This window comes from Ciconia boyciana, chromosome 1 (assembly GCF_034638445.1).
Source record: "Ciconia boyciana chromosome 1, ASM3463844v1, whole genome shotgun sequence".
NCBI lineage: Eukaryota > Metazoa > Chordata > Aves > Ciconiiformes > Ciconiidae > Ciconia > Ciconia boyciana.
Window position 1 is genome coordinate 87224597 of NC_132934.1, and position 24307 is coordinate 87248903.

The 24307-nt window shown below is 49.6% G+C and overlaps 2 protein-coding genes across 3 annotated transcripts; both read right to left on the reverse strand.

The window, feature by feature from the left end:
- Positions 1-572: 572 nt before the first annotated feature.
- Positions 573-7148, reverse strand: GPR162 (G protein-coupled receptor 162). 2 transcript variants are annotated; one of them, XM_072879878.1, is made up of 6 exons: positions 6928-7148; positions 4631-5148; positions 3358-4096; positions 2343-2532; positions 1613-1764; positions 573-1445 (listed from the first exon to the last, which is right to left on the reverse strand). In XM_072879878.1, exons 2-6 carry the CDS (start codon positions 4633-4635, stop codon positions 918-920), a joined length of 1614 nt encoding a protein of 537 aa, XP_072735979.1. In that variant the 5' UTR covers positions 4636-5148; positions 6928-7148; the 3' UTR covers positions 573-917. The 2 variants fall into 2 exon arrangements, with proteins under 2 accessions (XP_072735979.1, XP_072735969.1); XM_072879868.1 differs by having other exon boundaries at positions 3358-5148.
- Positions 7149-15401: 8253 nt separating this feature from the next.
- Positions 15402-21668, reverse strand: CD4 (CD4 molecule). Its single transcript, XM_072850977.1, has 10 exons — positions 21643-21668; positions 21231-21362; positions 19337-19492; positions 19108-19251; positions 18592-18867; positions 17781-18143; positions 17419-17661; positions 17210-17328; positions 16907-16974; positions 15402-15630 (listed from the first exon to the last, which is right to left on the reverse strand). The coding sequence occupies exons 2-10, from the start codon at positions 21289-21291 to the stop codon at positions 15615-15617; spliced, it is 1446 nt and encodes a 481-aa protein (XP_072707078.1). The 5' UTR covers positions 21292-21362; positions 21643-21668; the 3' UTR covers positions 15402-15614.
- Between the last annotated feature and the right edge of the window lie 2639 nt (positions 21669-24307).

Below are 24307 nucleotides of genomic sequence, written 5' to 3' on the forward strand. Positions count from 1 at the left end.
AGGAGCCTGCTCTAGACCTCACCACTCCCAGCTTTGACAGCATGGACAGTCAGGGGCCTTCCCCCAGAAGGCTCTGTCAGCTTTCCTGTTTGGGTGAGAAGTTTGGGCCACCGTGTTTCATGCAAAGTTCACACTGGAATCAACAGTTTGCACTGGTGAAATGAGATGTTACAGGTTAGGGTCTTTTTGGAGAGAATTTAATAATTTTCAAGCCTGGGGTTGCCTCAAAGCAATACCTTTTGCTGAGCAGTATTAGAAAGCACAAAGGCCACTCCTGCTTAGCTGTAGGCAGCCTAAGTCTCCCCTGAAATGGACAGGAAAACACTCAGTCTCCCATGACAACTCCTCTATGGGCTTCGTTCCCTTCCCTGGGCTGCTAAGCATTTGCTGCCTTCCAGATGCACTGTCAAAGGGATGGAGAAGGAGGAAGGGAGCCTCGCATGTTCCTCACTTCCCTTCCAGAAGCCTGTGAAGCTTCATTAAACATTGGGCCAGTCATTTTGTTTCTATGGAAACAAAATTATTACTAATATATTATTTTAAAAACAGACACACGATTGACACTCCAAATATATAATTTTAATACCATTCTGCGCCTGCCTTGTCTCTTAGGGCAGAGCAGATGCGAGGGCGGAGTTCACAAAGGGACTGGACTGGTGAGGGGACCAAGTGGCAGTGGCAGTGGTGGGTGTGTTTGTAACCTGAGAGCAGGCACAGGCTGTCTGTTGTTCCGTCCTTCTTGCTCCCTTCTGCGGGTCTGTCCCACTTCTCTTTCCCCCACCAGTGTGGGGTGCGTGTTTCCTGCCTGCTGACGAGAAAGATGAGAATGCAAATTAGTGATCGGGTCTGGGACAAAGGGAACATTTGAAGTTTTATTTAAAAATCGTGATGGCACTGAATATTTTTGATGCTGTCTCTCATAGTTTGGGATCCTGGAAGGTCTGTGCCTTGCAGGCCTCAGGGGTCCTTTCACATGGCTCCTGCTCTCCATCCTGCAGATGCCAGGCTTCATTGCCAGCCAAGGAGCAGCGCCGTGGCTGGTCAGCATTCTCCTCCTCTCTGCTGCCAAGGGAGAGGCGGCGATCACGGCGTGATGCAAGCAGGAGACGGGAGTGCTGTGGGCTGCAGGCTGGGGTGGGTTGTGGCGTCTCATCAATGAACATAGTGATCTCATCTCGGAAGAAGCAGGCGCTGGAGCTGGAGCCCCGGGGCATCAGCCCCCCCTCCAAAAACTGCCGTAGGGTTGTCAGCTCATCTTCTGGGGGCCGCCGGCGGTGCTGGTAGTCATGCAGTTGAGGAGGCAAAAAGCCGGGGCCTCCAGGCTTGCGGGGGGTGGAAATGCGGATGTCGTCAGATGAAGACCACTTGTGTAGGAAGGATGGAGCGGAGCGGTGGGTGGAGAAGATGTTAGTCTCATCATGTGACATTCTACGGGAGATAGGGACCTGGAAAACAGAGAAGGAGGCAGGTGATGGAAGACTTGAAGAGACAGAACGGGAGGGGAGTAGCTGAGGCTTTCTCAGAGAAGAGAGTCAACAGGACACAAAGGCGTGGGAGACTTAACAGAGAAGGAAGTGGGTTGTAGGGCTGCCCCTGCTAGCTCTCGGCTCACCTGCAGGTAGTGCACCTTGTCCTGGGGCAACAACATGTGGTGCATGGGTAGCAGCTTGATGTCCTGGGAGTCCCGCTTCACAGCCGCAGCACCGTTTGCATCAAATCTCACTTTGCAGATCCTGCCATCGCCATAATCATCACACACACCATCTGTTGACAAAGAGGAGAATGGCAGTCAACACTTTTCAGCCAGAAGAGGAGCGTTATCAGGGCACCTGGATGCCATCCTAAAGCTTGTCTGACTTCTGCCACCCTGCTTGCAGCCCTCAGGGCTCACCTCTGAACAAGGACCTCATCTTTCTGCTTGCAGCAGCACTAAAGCACCCAGAGACTGCCCTGTTTCTTCTGTCTCACATTTGAAACGCTCACTGCCAGAACTTGGACCTCTGGATCAGTGAGTTGGGCTGAGGCCCAGCGTGTCACTTTTGTTGTGGTTTGGCAGCTGTACTCATTGTCTCTACTCTTGCATCTACTGTGAAGGATGTTGCACTAATTTTTCCTGGATGCTAGTGAGTCCTAAGGCAGCAAGTGAGTGGCAGAGCCTTCTCCAGAATAAATTTTCTCATGGTTGCTGATTCCAAGCTATAACATGAATCCCACCTAGCCACCCACAACACCCCTCCAAGTGCTGTCAGGTCCTGTTTCCAAGGCAGACCCCTCTTTCCTCTGTAGTCTTCTGGTGAGGGGGTTAGTGAAGAAAGGTGACTGTGGCGTGGTGAGGAGCTTACCATCATCTCCGTCTTCCTCAGACATGATAGCCACACACTGCTCCCACACGGTGCGGAGATCTGCTCGGTAGCGCTCGCAGGACCAGATGAAGGAGGGGAGCAGCAGGGTCTGCACCATGGAGCACCAGAGCACAGCCAGGACCATCCAGGTGGGGGCCGTATCATAGCGCAGGCTAAAAAAGCTCACGACCTTTGAGGTAAGGGAAAGAAACAATGCCGAGAAAGAAGACAGAAGTGGGGATCAAGGGAGAAAGATAATGGGAGTCAATTCTGTAGTAGAACGCAATCTGTCTGTAAAGGATTCATCAAGTAATCACCCCATGCCCCTCTGAAAAACTGTTCCTGGGGTGTTACTGCAGGTTTGCTGGACCATATTCTGAGCTGTCATATCTCTAACATGAGAGCTGGTGTTAGCAACCCTTCTTCATCGTGTTCATTTATGAGCTGGAGCTAAATACCTGCTATCAAAGGACACAGCCACTGGAAAAAAAAAAGCTGTGACTAAGCCTCTGTTCTCTTAATGGTTCCCTCTGAGAACTTCCCCAGCTCTCCAGTTTTACAGAGAATCAACCAACCAGCCAAAACCTGAGGGCCGACTATGACCATACAAGCAGAAGGAAAAAGAAAACTGTCTGCAACAGCTTTTAAAGCTGGTGTATCAGATCTCCAGAAGCAAATTGGAGAAATAGAAATCTCATTGTTTTTACAGAGGTAGATCCCCATGTAAGTTTGCAGAATAATTTCCTCTACTCTTAGCCCTTAAAACTTTCATAGTGGTTTTAGCTGTGTGATGTGTATTCCCCAGGCTTAGACTTGTCTTAAGAAAATGCTGCTGTGGAAGGATGAGAGAATTACTGCAATCTTTTTAAAACCAGCCCTCAGAATAACACAGACTCAGATGCAGCAACTCTGTGGCTGGTGGACAGAAGACAGAGTTTCTTCTCTAAAACTTGAGAGAAATGGAAATGTAGTTTAACTGCAGACTCTGAAGGGAAAGGGGGAACTCGCTGCTTACCAAGATAGGCACCCCAGTGAGTGTGTCATACAGGAAGACAATAGCGCTGATGAGGTTGGTCATCTGCAAGGAGGTCTTGGCTGACTCAGAGCCATCCAGTGAAGACCTCCTTTTGCCTCGTACATCCTCCACGACAATGGCCGGCACATTGAAAGTGGTGTGTGCTGATGAAGAGCAGGATGACGCGTCCTCTGCCCTCTGATGGTGGCACCGCCGGCGTCTTCTGTGTGCCCACAGGGTCTGGTAGAAAGTGATACCCACACACACCAAGCCCATGACGATTCCTCCGAGCAGAAGGAGGCTAAAGCAGACACCGAAGCCCAGTCCTATCTTGCTGACAATGAACTGGCAGCCACGGGCATAGTAGCGCTCACCGTTGTTGTGCCAGCCAATGGAGGGCAAGGTGGAGAGGATGAATGATACCATCCAGATACCCATGACTGCATGCAGAGCCTGCTTCTTGGCATTGCTCAGCCGGTAGTTGACTGGCCATCTCACCATCCACATCCGGTGGTAGGAAAGGGAGGCCACTGTGAAGCACGTGGCCAGTGCCAGGGTGTAGTATGTGGAGACAAAGACTTTGCAGATGCTTTCGTTCCAGTCGTAGTCAGAGGACTCACGCCGCAGCTGCACCACGGCATAGGTGGTGAGGGGTACTGCTGCCATAAGGATGTGGGTCCCAGCAAGGAAGCATAGCAGCAGCTCCAGGGGCTTGTGTTTCTGTTGTTTGGCTGTGATGCTGAGGATAATCCAAGAGTTGGCCAACAGTGCTAACATCCCACATGCCAGCCACCACAGTGAGTTGTTGTGCAAGGTGGACTCTGATTCAGAGTCCCCCATGCTGCCACCCCTGCTAGGCTGCACCCTGTCCCTGCCGCTGGGATTTTGTAAGAGGGTGAGTGGGATTCCGCACTGGGGGAGCCACGTCCCTCCTCATCTGCTGCTGCTGCTGTTATGTGAGGTGTATGCACACTGGAGAGGTTCCTCAAGGCATTGCCACCAGGTGCTAAGCAGAACAGCTGTCAACTCTGTCTCACTTTTAGTCCTCCCTTTCCCTTCTGTTTGCTTATATTTCTTTCCCTTGTTCTAACTTTTTCACCTGTTTTTTCCCTTGTTCTCTTTCCTTTTCTTTCTTCCACCTTCTTTCTCTCTCTTTCTCATGAACGCTTGCCAGTGCTTCTTCCCTCACTCGCTTGGGCTCACTTTTTTTTTTCCTCCCCATCTATTTCATCCCCCTCCTCCACTATTCCCCCAAAGAAAAAGCTCTCCTTACTTCATGTGCCCACCAGGCAGCTTCTGTCTCAGGGACCACCTTCTGCTGGGACTGCTGAAGGCCACACGCAAACAGGGACTGCTGGGGACTCCAAACAGTTTGGTAGTAGCAGGTGCCTGCTGCCCAGTGTCCTAGTGAATGAGGAGCTAGCCAAGAGTTTTAGAGAAGACAGGAGGCAGGACAAAGGTCCCACGGAAATGGTGAGGGTGACACATACACCGTGTGTAATCCCCCTCTCACCAGATGCCACGCTCGTGGCCAGGTAGAGGTTCCTGCCAAAGGCTGTCAGAGAGCCATCAGCGGAGAGTGAAGGCTGAGGAACAAGATTCAGAAGGTTCCCTATCCAAGACCTCACAGCACCCTCACTATATTGTCCTTTTTGCTGTCCTCCAGGGCTCAGCCTGCTCTTTCAAGCTTCCCTGCACAGCACAGGGCAGAGCTGGCAAACAATAAGGAGATGACAGGGAGGGGAAGATCCTTTTCAAAGGTTCCCTTGGAGATTCAGGGCACGAGTTTCACTGTAGAAGAGATAAAAGAGAAAAAGTAATTTAAGATCATTTTGTCTCCCCAGATCTCTTCTCTCCTTGCCCACACAAACACCTGGTCATGATTTAGGCTGTGCAGAGCACTCCCTGTGTCTTTCAGGGAACAGAAGAGTCAGATTTGTACCAGTCCCTGCATACCTCAGGCCAGACTCTGGCCCCCAGCAACTCCTTCCAGTGCTGCTGAGACACCCTCTGCTCCCTGCCCTTCCAGTTTGAGGCTCCCCACCCAAAGCATTACTAATGCCATTTCTGTAATGGAAGGCCTGATTTGCATTGCTCCCTGCCATGCAGGTCCTGCCCTCCCCACGCACCTGCTCCAACACCCCTCACTCCTGCCGTACAGCTCCCACAGCTCCGCCAGTCTTTGGACCTCAGCTTTTCTGTGCCAGTGCTCTGGATTGTAACCTGCCACTCTCGTCCCGTCCCATCCACAGGTGCGTGCCACCACTCCAGCAATACCCTGCCATCCTGCAGGCTTGAAGCACAAGTCTTTCGGCCACACGCCTCGCCCACCTAGCATGTTTCTGCTAGAGTTGCTCTGGTCTCCAGACAATCCATGGTTCCAAACCCAGCAAACGAGACTGCTAACCTAGTTCTGAGAGTACTCACCTTTGCCAGTGACCCCTGGTCCTACCAGCTCAGACCCCTCTCCTGTCTTAATCTACAGGGGGTGCCCAAGCAGTATATTCCAGGAAGATATAGGCCTGCTCTGTGCCTTGACTGGAGCAGATGTAAACTTAATCTTTCCATGGATGGATCAGTGCCCCCCAGTCTGAGCTAGTGGCTCAGTTCCCACCCATCCCCTTCCTTCTGCTTCTCCGTATTTTCTCACCCTCTCTGTAACCACCTGAGGCTTTTCCTCCTTTCCTCCCTGCTTGGCGCAGTTTGCTGTGACTGGATTGGCGATGCCACCGTTCTGCCCTGGTTCATCTGTTTTCCCCCAGTGCCATCGCTCTTGCAGTTAGGCCTGTGGCCTCTGGAGACAGTTAGGAAGCTAGCCAGCCCTGATAATCCCAGAGGAATTAATTTCCTTGCAGCACCTCCTTCTTCTGCCCTTCTGACCCGGTTTGTTCTGGTGGCCCATGCTGTTCCCTCGATGAGGCAGGAACCCTCCCACCTCTGCTGGCTTTAAGGCCCAATTCTGCTCCGAGCTGTGGTCCTCCCGCTCTCGGAGATGGGAGAGCCCCAGAGCTGATGCAGGATGGCCAGGCTGGGGAAACCCATCCTCACCTGGCCCTGCTCCCCAGCCAGAGCCCCCCGCTTCATCCCACCGCCCATCCCACCAGCAGGGAGAGGAGAGACTCCTGGGGCTGGCGACTCAGGGGAAGGCAAGGGCGGAGGGTCTGAGGGGAAGATGACCCAGAATAATTGCAAGGAAGAGCAGAGAAAACGGGGTGTCGGGGGATGCGGCCGGCCGGCCCAGGGCCGAGGTGCACCGCCGCCCCCTCCCTTTGCCTCCCGCCTAGCAGCCCGAGCACGGCCGCGGCTCCCGCGGCGGCCGGAAGGGCGGCGGGGGTCCGGGCCGGGCCGCCCCTCGCCTCGCCCGGTGGTGGCGGAGCGAAGCGGTGCGGCCGGCCGGGGCTGGACTGGGCGGGGGCCGGGGCCGCGGAGCCCGCGGGGCGCCCCGGGGTGCGGCCGTGCCCGGCGGCGGTGCCGCCCTGCGCGCAGGGGAGCGGAGCGGCGCGGGGGCCGGCGGCGGCGGGGGCCGATCACGGCGGCGGCGGCGGCGGGGGCTGGAGGGACCCATCTTACCTCTCGCCGGAGCAAGCGCTGCCATGGCGACGGGCGCCCCGCGCGGCTGTGCGCGCCTCTGCCCGGCTGTGCCGGCCCCCGGCCCCGGCCGCCGCAGCGGACGCCGCAGGCAGCCGCCCCGGCCCCGCGGTCCGGCCATCCGCCAGGCGGGGCGACGGCGAGGGGCGAGGGGCGGGGAGCGTCGGCAGGAGACGGCGGCGGGAGCACCGCCAGGCCGAGCAGCCAGGGGGCGGGCCGGCCGGCCGGGCGCGGGAGCCGCCGCCCCGGCCCCGGCCCCGGCTCCTCCCGGCGCCCGGGCGCCTGCGGCCGCGGTCGCGGTCCCGGCGGGTGCGAAGTGACGGGGCAGACTGCCCCCGGCTGTGCCGGGGTACGCGCGGCTCCTGGAGCTGGTCTTGGCCAGGGCCCAGCCACAGGGGCTGCTGCTGCTGGGCCCCGGCCGGCTCCCTCTCGTGTGCATCCCTCCTGCCCCCGGCAAGCCCGGCCGCCCCCAGGAATACGAGTTGCAGGACAAGAAGGTGCCGGGCTGCCATTCCCAAAGAAAGAGGGTTATGAGGAGGCACCCGGGCCGTAAGAGATGTCGGGAGGATGGATGCTGACATGAGGGGAAAGGCAAAGAGCTCGTGCTAACAGAGGGGCCCGCAAAGGATGCTTGGAGAGCAGGGTGCCCAGGACACCTGCTGCCCAAGGTGAGCCGTGGTAGCAGAGCTGACTCAGTTTGCTCAGCTGCTGTGATGGCCTCTTCCATCACCAGCCAGCAGCGTGGTCCCACAAACAGGGAAAGGGGAAAAGAAGGAAGGAGATAGAGTGGGAGTAGAGCTCAGAGGAATGGGTTGGTCATGTCAGAGGGCTAAAGCTCCCCCTCCAGTGTGTCACCTCAGTGAGGGCAATCCTGGCTAGAAAGTCTTCACAAGACAATGGACATCTCATTTTCCTGTTACTGTCTTGCTACTGAAGTGAAGGCATCAACACCTTCCTTGTCTTTGTTCCTTTTACGAACGGATGTCTACCAAAATCTCTACAGTCCTTTCTTCCATCAGAACTGGGGTGGGATGGGAGTCTATGTTTCTGGACAGTTAGGGTGCAGCTGCATTAGCACCTCAGTTTAGATCAGGAGAACATGAACAATTTAGGTGAAAGGACCTTTGCAAGATCTGCAGCAAACGTGCTCTGAGGACTATGAGAATTCAGCTTTGCTTTGGGCTAGGTTTAGTCTGAAGTAAGCCCCCGGTCATTTACAGCGTGGCCACTAAGTCCTCAGCATCAGCTGTTTTCCTCTACAGATCTGCTCCTGGTGCATCATCCTGCACCAGGGTCTGCTCAGCTTTATCACCCCCTCTGACAGGACAGATTTCATACATCATTCTAAATATTGTCTGAGGTGATCCCAAGTGCCTTGGATACCAAGGAATTTCATCTGAGGTTTGTATGAAGCAGAAGGAGAGACTCCTGAGTAAGAAAGCTGGAGGTACTGCTGGTTCTCAGGCCTGGGGGCAGCAACGAAGGCAGTTCCAGGGGTATAAAAGAGATCATCTCTGAGACAAGACCTGTTTGCATTGCACTGGCTGTTGTGACTGGGGCCTGTTTTAGAGACAGTGAGTAGAATCAGGAACCACTAGAATAAATCCGACTTTGCATCAGGTAGGTGATAAGAGGTATTTTTGAGGAAGGCAGGTGGCGACAATGCTGCTGTGCTCTGGCTTTGGCATGCCGGAACTGCCATGGTGGAACAACCCCGAGATGGTTCATCTCAGTGGTCAGTCCAGCAATGGCAAGAGCCAGAGACATGAGAAGGGACAATTATGGCCCCCCTCAATAATTTCTTTTCAACTCCTATCATTTGCGGGAGGTTTGTGCCTTGAAGTGAGAAGGTCTATATCCACAAATGTAAACATTTGTGCAGCTCCAGTTGTGTCATTTATATGAATTAATGTGATAACTTCCACATTACCATCCTCTTCTGATTCAGAAGTTGAGTCTCCTTACTGTGAGTTGTTAGCCTGCCCGCGTGGGTGAATAAATTCTCTTGTTATCTCAGAGAAACAGCAAACCAAGCTTCTGGCACTTTCTGTGCTGCCTGCCTGCCTCAGCTCCACTCAGGTAGGGACATCCTGCAGCCCAGCATCTCTTCATGGCTTGGGCTACACCTGACAGACATTGGTGAGCAGAGCTGGGTGGGGACAGGTCCTCCTATCTTGAGGAGGCTTCTTGTGTTTGCAGATGTGGCTGGGTTCTTAGTTTGAATGAAAGCACAAAATTGAAGATTTACTGTGAAGCGGAATGAACTCTGTGGGAAGGAGAAGAGCATTTATCCTAGGGCTGTCATACTCCCAAGCAGATGCTTGTCCATCCATCCATCTCATCTAAATGGATTTCAAAGACTCTCTTTATTTGCCTAGGATTTCCAGACACCTGGTTCCACTGGTTTTGATAAGCAGTGGGTCGCAACTGCGTATGTGCTGTGTATTGATGGTGCTGAAAATCCTGAAGCCCCACAGTGCAGGGTTCCCTGTGGGTGCAGGGTTCCCTGTGTATCTAGGAAGTCCAGGCTAGAATTGAGACCTCCCCCCCAGACTCATCTCCTAGAAGGACTCACAGAGCTGGGAGCGATTTTTAATTCCTACAAAGCCAGGCTGGACTCTGGTGATCTGCTGTCTAAAGACTCAGCAGCTCACTAGACTATCCTAAGGCATCCAGGCCCAAAGAAACACCACTGTTACAATGTCAGGATAAGAAATGTTTTCTGGAAAAGTTCATTGCATAAAGATCAGTTATTTCTGGACAGCAGCTCTGCAGGTCAAGGGAAATGCTCTTCCCAGAGGTGCCCTGGATTCTTAAAGGAACAGAGCTCACTAACCAAGAAACAAACACCAGAATCATAAAAGCAAAAGCATTAACAGAATAGCAACAGTGACTTCTCAGGGCTTTGATGGTTCGCAGCTCTTACTCAGGACTTTGATAGTGACCATGGGAGGTTTCACACATGGTTGTCACAGATCATGGATGCAGTTAAATCCATCCTCAGAGCCCCAACATGGCTTACATAGCCTCTTGTGAGGCTAAGTTGGTGTGCTTGCAAGCAGGTTTCCTGGCATCCTTCCTGGCTCTTTGAGCAGGGTGTGGTTAATGGCTAACAAGAATCCAGCCAAGCAGATACGTTAGCATATTCCTTCAGAAAAGATAGTGACTGCAATGTAGATTTGTCATATCCAAACCTTACATTCTATTCCTAGCACCATAAAGAAAGATTTAGTGAGATTTCTTGGGTAATTCATCTGCAAAATGGGCAAGTGATAATAGCTCACATCAGGGGACAGACAACTAATGCTGGTTATGAGCTACACAGGATTATTAAGGGCTTGCAATGTAAAAACTAGGATTTGAACTTGTGGATGTTTGTTTACAGCTGAATGTTTTTCCTTACACAGCTGGGCACCTTCTAAAATATTTTTTTCCTCTGTCACATACATAAATATTTGTGTATGATATTTGCTTTGAGAAAAGGAAGTACCAGGGTAGGCTTGTCAAATACATGGTCTATGATGCTGTATGCCATTTGGCAGAGGTGTATATATCCTCCTGCTTCCCCCACCCCCCTACCCACCTGATTTAATGCTTTGTGTGTTCTTCTCTTCTGTACATTACTGACCCCCTTTTCATCCCTCCTGCACTTGTGGCCTCACTGATATCCCAGCACAGTGAGTTCCAGTCTGTAAAGGATGTAAAAATGTCATTTCAGAATTTAATTACGCCACTTTCCAAAATTACCGAACACTTACTTTTTTGTTCTCGTACACAGAAAGGATAATTAGGAGCTCTTGAATCATTAATCTGGGAACCTACGATATCTGGAAGGAGCTGAAATTATTTCTTTTCTTTGGATTTGTAACACAGAATTGCAATTTTCATTTTACCACCTGTTCCCCTAGCTTGTCTAGTATGTCTGAGGTTTTTCAACACCAGAACAATCTTTTCTGAAGTAAAAAATAGGCTGGGATTTCAGGAGCGCCGCTGACGTGCTGGAGGCAGCTGGCCCGTGCCAGGGAAGCTCTCTGGCTCCCCTCGTTCCAGCTGGTGTGGTGGCCCCTCCAGAGCCGTGGTCCTCACAGAGCCAGCACTGCTGTTACTGCTGTTCATCTCCAGGACCTCACCTCCACACAGCACACAGACAAGCTCAGAGGAGGGACTTCCTGGCACCGGAGCCTGAAACAGGCACTTTGACACCAGCCAGCTGGTGCTGAAGCATTGAGGAGCTGGGGTTTCTTCTCTCTTCCCTTTTGATTCCTTGTCAGCGAAGCAGTCTCTGCTGTTATTATTAACCTCTTATTCTGCTGTTCTCTAATTCTCCAAATCTGAAAGCACCTCTAGGGCTCGGCCCAGCTGGATGGAAAATGAACAGGACGAGAGCCAAAGACGTCTTCAGGGGGTATGCAGGGGAAGGATGCTGACATGCATGAGGCAAAGGCAGCTGGCTGTGGTTTGGAGGTGTTGCTCGGATGTGAGCGCACTAACGAACCCTGGGGTCCCTCCTGGTAAACACGCACTTGGGAATACGCTCAGAAAGGAATCAGTCCAGAGCTGAGCATCTGCAAGAGTCTGGTACTCCTACTCTAGCCTCACCTCTGAGAAGGGCAGATGGAAGCTACTCTCTGCAGCTGTATTAGGCTGATGAGCCACTCAAATGGATGCTGAAAACTGTTGGTTTTTTTCCCCCTGAGATAAAAAGAAATTAGAAGAGGCTGAAGTGCACAGCTTCCTCCCTTCTAGACCTTGGGAACATGCAAAGAAACACACAGGGTCATTTGGCTCTGAAGGCTGAAGGATGTGAGTGCTTCGCTGCAGAGCCTGCAGGGAGCATGAGTCACATGGACTGCCTTGGCAGATCCAGGCTGACGGGATCCACCGAATCACCGCCTTGCGTTGCACTCAAAGGGCAGAAATAAACTAGGAAGCAGGAGGGGCTCAGGGAGGTAGGGCTATGGGCCGGGGTTATTTCAGCCCGTATGTTTCTGGTTCAGCAGAACTGGACAGGGCAGTATAGCCTCAGCTGCGTCCAAGCCCCCTCCTCCGCTGGAGCAAGCAGGTCTGTGGGTCCTGCAGGGGACCATGCATTGGAGGTGGGTCCAAAGGACCGAAGCATGTGCTTTTTCCCTTCTGTAGCCCAGAAACATGGGGAACAGTAGTACCAGAAACACCAACACGTTAGGGGAAACCAGCACTTCTCAGTTTTTTTCAAAATTCTTGCTTTCCATGACGTTTCCATATCATTGCACAGAGCTCTGGTTGCCATTGTAATTTTGTAAGTATTGCCGTGTATGCCTTTCTGAGTCCTGCCATCTTCTCAGGTCTACTCTGATGAGCTGTCACCACATGATAAAATATGTCTGTCCTTGTGTTTGATGCTTTGTAGAGTTGTACATCACTGTGGTTTGCGTCGTGCAGAGGCATTATTCCATTGCATGGTGTAGATACACCCTCATCACACCTAGCAAAGGCAGAAGTCCTCAATGCTTCCTGAGAAGGAGGACCAGGATACATGCAACACAGCCTGTAAAGCCCTGGGATGCCACAAGGCAGGGACCACACAAAAGTGATCTGATAGGGACACCTGGCTTCTCATCTCTGTCTTCAGTGCCGCATAGGAGTGCTGTTGCCACAGTGTTATCTGCTGCACAGGCTGTGAAGACAGTGTGTTGTGTCAGAAAGGGAACATGCTGTTGTATTACTGCAGCCCAGGCCTGGGCAAGATGTTACTGCAATCCACTCTAGCTGGGGACTCATCAGGTACATCTACATTGACAATTATGTTTTGTGCAAGCTTGTTCTTATCTGGTCTGAACCTCCACCTCCGTACTTCCTTGGAGCCCACACTGAAGCTTTCAGTATTGCACTCAGATGGAAAGCAAAGCCCATCTAGGACTCACTCTGTGGATGACTTTTCTCTCAATCAGGGCAGTCTGTGCATCTAGGGAACAAAGAAGGTCGTCATGCGAAAAGATAGACAGGAGAGATGCCGAAAAAAGAGATTTATGAGATCGGAGCCTAGAGTGGTTTGTGCTTGCAGGTGAGTTTCAAGTAGAGTAGGGCAATGTGCAGTGTTGAGGAAGGCTTATCATTCTTGTTATGCCCACCCAGATGGGAGAACTGGAAGCTGTGCATCTGTGGACGCAGCTGTGCACTTACAGGCATCCCAGTGGCACCATCATGTCTGCTGTAATGCCAGCCAGGCCACATGGAAATGAGTTGAGGGACCTTCTGCATTAATAGTGGGGGTGTGAGCCTGACTGTGCTTTGAAGGTTGGTCCCAGCTGTGAGTGGGGACACAGCCTTTGGTCGCTTGCGGGGACTCAGCATGCCTCTTCCAGCCCTTGGAAGAGAGCAGAATGTGGCACTGGGGTTGCTGAGCTAAGGGTCGCATGTCCACATCGTGCCACTCCTCACCCCATGAGAGGATCAGCCTGGCTTGGAGACTGCACTGTCGCCTGCTAGTGTGAGATCAGGGCTGTACTGGGGCAGGTGTGCTGCCTCCTGGCTTCGACAGCTGCCGGCAATGCTGTCAGGCAGCACAGGCACCCGGTGCAGCCATTCTCTGCTACCCATGCATTTCATCCTGGACAGGCCAGGTTTGATGGACCCTGTGCTGGAGGCCAGGTAGGCCCTATTAGCTTAGTGTTTTTTTTTCAGGCTGATTCTCTTGCTGAAAAAGTCAAGGCTTGTTTTTTTAGGTACAGAGGTGGTCGGTTCAGCTGCCAGAGTCTCAGGTGAGCATCTGAACTGCTGAAGATGGCTGCAGTGCTGGAGGAGCTCATGATGGACGCTCACCCAGCTTGCTGCTTTGTCCCACCCGGGGATCAGGTGGTACAGGATAATCCCTCTGCTCCGGACACCCATGTGAGTAGAAAGAGGAGCAGACTTGGGTACTTGAGCAGTTATTTAAGCAAAAGGGTCTGGACTGCAGGAGCAAGGGTTGGTTTTTGTTGAGGGGACTGTGCCAAGCACTTTGGTCATGATCGTTATATCATCACTGGCCCTGCAGTCATACAACTCCCAAAACTGACCTCTCCTTAAGCCCTGATGATGCCTTGTTTAGCAGACTGATGGGCCTCAACCGGCTCCCAATTTATGCTGGCAGTTCAGGGACAGGACAGGAGCAGGAGGAGCGACTGCATGCACCAGGATATGGACCAAGGCTTTTCCAAAATTAATGTAGTTTTGTGTGCGCAAGCACAAGTTATGGGAAGGAAAATGGCATTAGCATGGGCCTTTGTCACTCCTGTTTGTGTGAGGATAATGGAGGAGCAGGCATGACACTGGTGGTGGCCCACACCTGCTGCCACAGCTGCCTGGGGCTGCGTGCCCACTCCAGGGGAGAGATGGGGTTGTGGGGGGGAAGATTTCCCCTGGCTCACAGGTGTTGTCTCTGCTGTTGTTGCCACCTGTCTTTTGTCTGTCAGTAATGGCATGAAGCTGGCATGACTGCTACAGAGAAATCCCCTCCTCCAGCACTGGTCATCCTGCGGGGGGGTCTCTGCCACAGCCCAGTGCCCCTCTCTGCCTCTCCCTAGCAAGCCCAGCGCAGACGAGCAAACCTGGACCGCAGCCAGCAACAGCTGTAGGACCTCAAGGCCTTTTTGACCTGCTGCTAGCAGCCAGTAGAATGACTTCTATAAACACAGGGCTTCTGTGTACATATTTTAACAGTATTTTTCTTTCAGGACATTCTGGCATCTCTGCAACACACTTTTACTTCCATCCTAAATTTCCTGGGCTTTTCACTCCCTCTTCCCATCTCCTTGAGCCAACAAAGAGTGATTTTGGTGAGAACCATTTTCAGTGGCTTTCTCAGAAGCACCTTGCTCAGTCCAAGGCTGGTTTGTTCTCCTAGGAAATGACTTTGTCACGCCCTTCCCAAATTTACCTTCTAGATCAGCATTCACAACTTCTTCAGGCTCTGATTTCCAGAAGCTATTGGTATCCTGAATTGCCTTCCTGACAAAATTAGTCTGGAATTATTCCACTGCTTGTGGTATTTTCACTTGTGCATTGGTTTGTTGTGGGAGAGGTGAAGACTACAGGCTGAGGGATGGGTCTGGGGGGTACTGTAGGGCTCAGACTGCCCAGGAAAGACAAATGAAGATGGACAGGTTTCACAGAGAGCAGAGGGCTGGTGCATTAAGGAAGGCTCAGGGCAGCCAGGGAGGTAGGAGATAGTGAGAAGCAGGATTCCACATCCTAGCAGGAAAGGGAGAAATGTGAATTTCAACCAGACAAGAGTGCCTCAGAAAAAATTTAACCCATCTTGCAAAAAAAAACACCCAACCCCAAAGTAATTTATTGTAGCTCAGGTGGATAAAAGAAGCACATAAAATTGGTTCCACAAGAAGGTCAAATTAAGTGCATGAGCAAAATACAAGCATATATATATATGTGTATATATATATATCTTCTATTCAGTGTCTCTCATTATAGAACTGGGGATCAATCATAACCGTTAAGGGTTTCTTGTCTTGTCCACCAGCTACTCACCAGACAATATCCCTTCATGGCATTAGACTGAGGGAATGATGAAGGAATAAAGAATAACATCAAAACGGGAGAAAGGGAGATGGATTCACAGAGCACTATGGGCTGGCAGGTGTTTAGGTACAGGCAGAGACTTCATCAGTCCCTCTGAGTCCAGTGCTGCAATACTACTTATTCAGCCGGCTGCAAGAGAAAAGTATTATGTGAGTATCAGTATTGTAGAGGTGAAAGGCTTCACTTGGATACCTCGAAGCCAGGCAAGCCCCACTTTTTTTGCGTAGTCTAGAGAATGACTGCCCGCCTCTGTAGCTGAGGATGCAGTTACTTGTGCATCCACATGGCTGCGGTTTAGGTTTCAGTTACACTGAGCTGCTTACTTGGCAAAGAGTTAAAGAACAACTGTATCAGCACTTGTATTGCACAGATTTGTCTAGTTTTTGATGTAGCTGTATGGGATTTGTCCTCTCCTTATGGGGATTATTTTTTAACCTTGATAAAAAATGGGTGAAAACGAGGTGAATTTCTTTGACATGTTATGCTAACCAACTCTTCACCACATATACATCCCAGCTATGAAGTAGTATTTGCAAGTAAACATTTTTACTGAATTCTCAGTGACGGTGAAAAAAAATAGGTGAAACTATCACAGTTCGCCACTGTCACCAGTGAAAATTAAGCAGAAGTCCAGTTCTGTACCTATACATTCATTGAACTCGTTCATGCAATCATTTATACTGTCCTTAGCTCTCCACTTCCAGTGACAGAATAGCTGGCAGTGTTTCTCCACAGCTGCTGCTGATGCCTGATACCATATAAGCTTAAAGACCTGGAAAAGGGCAGCTTCTCTGCTGAGAAATCCTTGCCCCCATGAAAAGGGCCAGGACATGATGGTGCATTTCATACCACCCAAGCCTTTGGGAGAGGGGATCGTCCACAGTGTTCTGTGATTTTCTCTTCTCTTTCCTTGCTCCCAGGTGGTTATTGGCAATTTTCACAGATTGCAGTCCCGTACTGTGCTAGCAGAGCTGGAATTACATTATGGACATAATGGATTTTTAAAATTTGGCTTTGATCCTTGAACTTGGTTGTGTGCCTTCCACCTCCACAACCTCGATATCCAGGTCCCAGATCCACTGTGGAACCTATCAAAGGACTCTAGAGCTCCTTCTTGGGTTTGGCTAACATCTCTCAATATAAAGGTAATTCAAGTGAAACCTCTCTGCTCAAAAGTTTCCCAGCACAGTGCTACCATGGGTTTGGGGCATGACAGGTAATTAATTAAACATAGCTCATAACTCTTAAGCATGACTTAACATGAGTAAGAGCTGAAAATGCTGAAATGCAGCTGTACTGTAGCACCAAGCAGGCTCAAGCTCCATTTCTCCCTGCTCAACCATCCAGCTCTCCTGTCTTGACACCAAAGTCTTTGCCCATGCTGGGTGCCCTCATTGCCACTTACTGTTGACACTGACATGTCTTGTTTTCCAGCAAGTGTTGTCTTGCTCGTGCCATCCTTTTTGCCCGTTGCTGCCAGGAGAGAAGGGATAAATATGATTGGATATTTTTATGCTTCAAATGCTTTCCTCTGAAGTGGTAGTAAAGTACCATCTGACATCTGCAGACTGTCTATCTCTAACTATTTGCTTTGAGTCTAATGATTGACCCTTTATCTGTTCTGCCCCGCACACAGACAGAAAATCAGACTCTTATGGTTTGGGGAGACTGTCATCCCTTCACCTTTCACAGGGACTAGGGCACTCACCCTTCTCCGCTGCCAGCTTATACCACTGATGATGCACAGGCACGCAAGGCCAAACACCAATATGCTGCCTCCAATACTTGCTCCAGTTACCACATAGCTAATCCAAACAGGAGCTTCCTCTGTGGAAAGAGAAAAGTATTCAGACACAGAAACAGAGAGAATTTTAAGGCTTTTGGGTGGAGGCAGGGGTGTGATGCTAATTTCCATACCCACGGGGTAACTAAGGCTGATCTTCCTGTCATTGTCTTCTATGAGGTGACAGTTCCACAGCCCTGCAGCACTGATGTTCACCTCCACCTTTACTTCATGCTGCTTTGACTTTTTGATGTCCATGTGAGTCCCATTCACACGTTCCCAGAGCAAGTGGGCGTTGGATGGGAGTGGACTAGAGACCTGGCAGATCAGGGTCATCCCAGCCCCTCTGGGGAGTGGCCCAACAGGGTTAGCTGAGACTGTAAAGGTAAGGAAAGGACATGTGAGTGAGAGGATGGGAAGATGGGTCCACCCATACTCTTGTGGCTTCCAGGTTTCTGCAGCTCCTCATCTCCTGACTTACTTCTCTTTCTCTTACCTTTCATCACCACCAGCTCTATCGTGCTGTGCGCATATCTTTTGTTGTATGCCAGCTGGCACTGGTACTGCCCAGAGTGGTTGAAACGGACTTTGGGGAGCTTCACTTCTATGGTACTTTCAGGTTTGCTTTCAGGTATCTCAAACCGAAAGCGGCTGCTTTTTTTGGTCTCATGCTTCTCTCCTCGTGCTGTGATGTTGAAATCAAGTAGCTCATGAGCGGTTGCACTTTCCTGTTGTTTCCAGTTCAGTTGTCCGGTGAAACCTTCTTTCCAGTTTATATTCTGGAAGTTCAGACACCATGACAAGATGACAGTGCTATCAACAGTTGCATACCTTCTTTCCAAATCTGGATTCTGAAAACCTGAATTCAGAAGAGACAAGGAATACAGAGGCAGGGAAAGCCATGGCTACACTTCCCCATGTCCACCCTTGATCTGGAGAGATGTACACTGTGCTCAGTTGAAAGAGGACTTGGAGAAAAGCCACGAGATACCCCAGGAAGGATAAACAGTTAGTGTCTGAGAATAGGTTTAAAGAGCCAAAGCTCCCAAGCTCATCAGAGCTGAGAAGAACAGACTCTAAGGAGAGGAGGATCCTCTCCTCACTAAGCCTGGAGAGGAAAATGGGAGCAAATGTGGAACAGAGCTCACACAGCAGAGCAATCCCCAAGCTGCAGCGTTGGAAGCCCTGGGAAATCGACCCTGGAGCACTATCACTTGGGGTGCTAGAAAGTAAAAGCTCAGCTCATGAGCTGGAGGGAGCACTGGTTCCCGAGCCTGTGTGTGAGTTGCATTTTTGTTGTTGCATACCTAATACCTTCACATCAAAAGAGATGTTGTGATTAATCAATGGAGAGTCTGAATGGACGTGACACACCCAGGTCCCGCTGTCCATAGCCTCCAGTTGCTTTAACTTCAGTATGTATTTTTGACGGGTCTTGTTTTCTAAGTGCTTTGGTCTTACTATGTTATTGTTACTGTTAAACAATGTGATGTTGAGATCACGTAGAGGATGGGATGAATTTTGCATTAAAGTCAGCTCAGGGACTTCATTTGGCAGGAAGTGCCCACTTAAAGAGATTGTCACTGTAAAAAGAAAAAGTGCAGCCAGTAAGTCAACTCCTCTTCCTGTGAGAGAGGGACAAGTGTCACTGCAAAGAGAATACGGAGACTTTGTGCCCTGGAGATGGAGGATAAATGAACTATGATAGCCCAGGCCAGAAGAAATGGCAGCTGGATAAAGAATCCCAGCAGAGATGTCTCTCTGAGCCCTACAGTCTCCTCCCCCCTCACCTCCTCATGGATAAAAGCCCTCTAATCACTTACATTTAAACACATGCAGTGAGATACTGACTGTGTGAGAGTCATATTCGCAGGTGTAGATGCCAGCATCAGAGAGCCTTAAGTCCAACACCTTCAGGTGTTTACTGTTGGGGCTGATTTCAGATCGATCGGTCATGGTAGCTTTGCCTTTTGAAAAAATAAGCTTGGTTAGGAGGGAAGAGGTTTCTCAGCCATATACTGGGGAGAAGGGGTGATGAATTGGAAGCCTTACCTTTCAAATGCATAGTTGTAAATGACCTTATAAGAACCTTATCATATTTCCAGGTCACCTGCTTGTCATGAGGTATGCCTGTGCAGTTCAGGATCACTGCCTGTCCTGTGACTCCAATCTGTAGTTCGTTTTGCTGAGCCATGATAGGGATCAGACCTGAAAGTCAATACCCACCAAAAAAGGCATACAGTCACTTTCTGAAGGGTGGCTCAGTGAATACTTCCCATCCCTCCAGAAAGACACAGATATTTCTCCTCCCTTTCCCAGACACTAGGAAGATTATCCTCGATTTCTGAATTTTTCAATCCTTTGTCTCATCAATCAATCAACCCCTTTTCAGCTCCATAGCTTCCCTCACCTCCACTTTGGGCTCTTGACCTGGCTAATGGCTATTCTGTTTCACATACATTCAGAAATAGGGAAAGCACCAGTGATTGTGGTGGATTCACCATCACTCACAATTTTGAGATGTCAACAGTTTTACTGAAACAACCTTTTTCCACTGGACAAGATTTAGTTGTCTTACTGGTAGCAAAGGCAGAACAGCATACGCCAGTCCTCCTTCACTCCCCAGTCAAGACTTGAGGCAGCACTGGCAAATTTGCTCACCCCTTCTTCCAATTTTTGCATGGAGCAAGACTGAAAGCCCAGGAAAATGAAAGGATAAAGTAAAAAGGAAAGAAAGAAAGAAAGAAGGCTGGCCTAACATCAGGTTCCTATTCTTGGGATGAGGGCTATGTGACAGTAAAAGAAGCAGGATGTATAACGTTGAAGAAACATTAGGAGTGCTTTCTTGGAAGAACCACTTCCTTTCCTTCACTGTAAAGAGGATTTCTGCAGGAGACCATAAGAAGGGAGATGGAGTTGCCAGAGGTATGACTGGGAATAAGGGAGTTGTGATCTCCTGCCTCGCTGCTGGTAAGCACTCAGAGCTGCCTAACCTGCAGATCCCCCAGGTGACCCTAGTACTAGAGAGCCACAGAAGTGCAAAATAAAAAGTTTACATGAGTTTAATGGAGGGTTTTCCACAAGTTACGTATTTCTCCAAGAGCATAGGTAATCTGCAACATTGCCAATACAGATCTTCAATAATCTCACATTGGACCACAGAAAATTATGATTTTGTCTTAAACTGTAAAATTATAGATGTTATTAATAAGAGTTGGTATCTTTTGCTTTGCTTTAGGTCCTAGGGTGCATAAAAGATTTCCAATCTTTCCTCTGCAACCAGAGGAATCAAAGCTGAGTATCTGAGAAATGGTGGCTTGGCCTTATTCAGTCGCTTTCCTTTCTTGGAAAATGAGCACTAAAAAGTCCACCAAACCTTATAACATTAGCAGTCAAACTAAGCAAGCTGGTAGCATCACATTTGTAAGGGTAAATCTGTGATGAGAAACACACGTTTTTGCCCAGGCAGCTGGAGGCTGCGTGGAGGGCGGTATTTTCCATTGTGTGCTCAGTGTGCACCCTGGCTCTCACAGGAACCCCACTCCTGCATCTCTACAGGGCAGCTCCCCAAACCTGGTGATGCTCCAGACACCCTGGTTTTGGCTGGCAGGTTCAGTAGGCAGGCTGGGAACAACCTGACTCCTAAAGCTTGAGCTTCATGCTGCCTCTGAAATAACAGGACATGGATGTAGGGAGCCTCTCTGCTTCTAGCCCCTCTGTCCTAATCTCCACTGCATGGCCCCGAGAGAGCTGTTGGGCAGTGCAGGGGTGGGCCAGACAAGGTAAGAATGCAGCTGTCACAGCTTCATGGCTGGAATGAGCCCGCTCTAAACTGTGTAAGGTATGTTATATGGCAAATCGGGAGGAGCCTAAAAACACCCCAAATGTTGTGATGCTTGTTGAAAGGCTGTAAGAACCGAGAGGGTTCGCTGAGCTGAGGACTCACCCAGATGCAGAACCAAGAAGACAGCAAGCATGCTGCTCACCACCGTGCCGCATGACTCCATCACTGTGGGAACGCTCTTCCCTGCTGCGGACTGCAGGGCTGGAAATGCTGTCGCTGCCAAGGGATGCTATCCTGGAAGACCCAAATGCTCTGTTAATAATGGTTGATTTTCAGACCTCGGTGAATGGGGCCCTGTTGTGGTTTAAACCCAGTCAGCAACTAAGCACCACACAGCTGCTTGCTCACCCTCCCCCCACTATGGGACTGGGGAGAGAGTCAGGGGGAAAAAAGTAAAACCTGTGGGTTGAGATAAAGACAGTTTAATAGGACAGCAGAGGAAGAGAAAATAATAATAATAACAATGATGAAAGAATGTACAAAACAAGTGATGCACAATGCAGTTGCTCACCACCTGCTGACCAACGCGCAGTCCATCCCCGAGCAGCAATTGCTGCTTCCTGGCCAACTCCCCCCAGTTTATATACTGAGCATGACATCATATGGTATGGAATATCCCTTTGGCCAGTTTGGGTCAGCTGTCCTGGCTGTGTCCCCTCCCAGCTTCTTGTGTGCCTGGCAGAGCATGGGAAGCTGAAAAGTCCTTGGCTAGTATAAGCACTGCTTAACAACTACAACATCAGTGTGTTATCAACATTATTCTCATACTAAACCCAAACCACAGCACTATACCAGCTACTAGGAAGAAAATTAACTCTGTTCCAGCTGAAACCAGGACAGGCCCATATTCCCAGTCAGCACCCACCATCCTTCAGTGCAGCGAAGTAGAAACTCATTGGTAAAGTCACCAGAGGTCTGTGTTTCAGCAGAGTTCAGCTGCAGTGTTCCCCCTAGAGTTTGGTATGAAACATTTCGTTTTACTCATCCCTAGGTTTCTGGCATTCATTGGACTGCAGTTGTTTATATTGCCAAGAGTTCTGTGCTTTTTTACTTCTCTATGGTGGGTTATCATTGCTCTTGCAGTGATTAAGGCTAAACACATACAGGGCTGTATTAGCAAAAGCACAGCTAGCAGGCTGAGGTAAGTAATTATTTCCCTCTATTTGGCACACCTGAGGTCTCATCTAGGATACAGGAGCCAGTTTTGGGCCCCCAGTACAAGACAGATGCCAACAAACTGGACAGTCCAATGGAGGGCTAACTGGGATGGTGAGGAGGTTGGAGCACGATATACAGGGAGAGACAGAAAGCTGGGTTTGGTAGGGAGAAGAGAACCAATGTGGGATCTAATTTTAGTCTCCCATTATCTAAAGGATATTACCTAGAAGAAGGAGCCCCATTCTTCTCAGATGTGCGCAGGAGAGGAACAGGAAGCAGCAGCCATAGGTTGCAGCAAGGAACTGTTGACTAGATATAAGGAAAAATTTCTTCCCACTGAAGGTGGTTCAGCATTGGAATGGATGCCAAGAGATGCCAAGCAATCTCCACCTTGGAGATGTTCAGAAGTTCCCTGGACAAGGCCCTGAGCAATGTGTTGTAGTTTTAGGGTCAACCCAGCTGTGGGCAGGAGGTTGGACTGGAGACCTCCAGAGGTCCCTTGCCATTTAAATATTTCTGTGTCATTTTGTGATTCTATGATTAAGGCCATCTTTAGGCTGTTATTAATATTTTTCTTTAGTTTGTTTTTTGTCTACTTATTTATTACCTTAAAAATCTCAATAACCACCAAGTCTGATGTTGTTGGAAAGACTTGCTTGAATTCTTAGGGCTATTCAACAAAAAATCTGGGGAGAAGGGTGGAATGAGGTCTGAAAGAAGAATTTGCATTGATGGTAACAAAACCTTAAGTGGGAACTGGGATCTAACTATCATGTTAAGGTGAGTTATCAAATTAGATGAAGTATCTGACTGTAGCAGAGATGAAGTGCTGGTATCAGCTGCAGCTGGGTGGGCTGACAAGGTGAAGAGGGCCATGGCTGCTGGTGCGAGGAGACTACTGAGCTCTCCATCCCTAAACCAAGGCATATATCACAAAAAGGAAGCCAAGCAGGTTAACTGGTCTGGGGAGTGAGCAAAAACAGTGAGGCGACCTCATTTCTTCTAAACCAGGCAGTCCCCATGCCAAGAGCGTGATAGACTGAAGGCTGGAGTCGTAATGGGATTGAACTCAAAAGAAACGCAAGAATAATTTTATACAATATTTATATGTATTACGTGCAATATTAAGTATAATATATTCTCTTAGAGGATAATTTAATATTGAAATTAATTTAAATTATGAGAGCACATGAAACTATCAAAGAGTAGATTAAAACATCAGCACTACATTTACATGGAGATCAGGTTAGCATGACCGACAATCTGACAGCTAGACAGATGTACACACATGCACATATGAAAAATACAGGTGCAAGAGCAAGGCAGCAGCCATGTGCACCATCAGAAGAGAAATAGATGGCAAAGGCACAGAGAAGATTGGTGCCTTGCCCCATGCAAAGCAAAAAACCCATCCCAGCCCCAGGGAATGGGATGTTTGTGTGAAAACAGTAAAACAAAGGAGCCAGTGCATGTGATTGGAGATCACTTCTAAAAAGATGCAGCAGCAGTGATGAAGCAGTTTGCTGGCCTACGCTACAGAATAAAGGGGCAACAACAAGGCATCTGTATGCATCTCATGCCAAAGAAACATTTATAACCAAGAACTGGCATAGGGCCCTGAGTAAGATCCATTCCTGAGATGACAGAAGAAACCTCATCCCCGCTGTGGACACTTGCGTCACCTGTTCCAGTGGGATCAGCAGGAAAAGTCATCCCCCACTGTAAAGTGATACCTACAAATTAGCAGGGTCAGTGCTGGGTTTCAAATATTTTAAGTCATTAAGCTTCATATAAAACCTGAAGATAATGGAACAGGTAAAAATTAATGAAATCGCTGAGTCACACCCCATCATTTTGTTTTGGCTGGGATTCTCTGTTTTCCTCTCATCTTATGGCTTCAGTTTGTTCTTCGCCTTCTTGCTACCTGGTTATTGAGCAAAACCACACAACTGGAGCACTGTGGGACCAGTGAACTGCTGACCTTGTGCAGCTTGGTAGATGCAGATTGATGCACCTTTGCA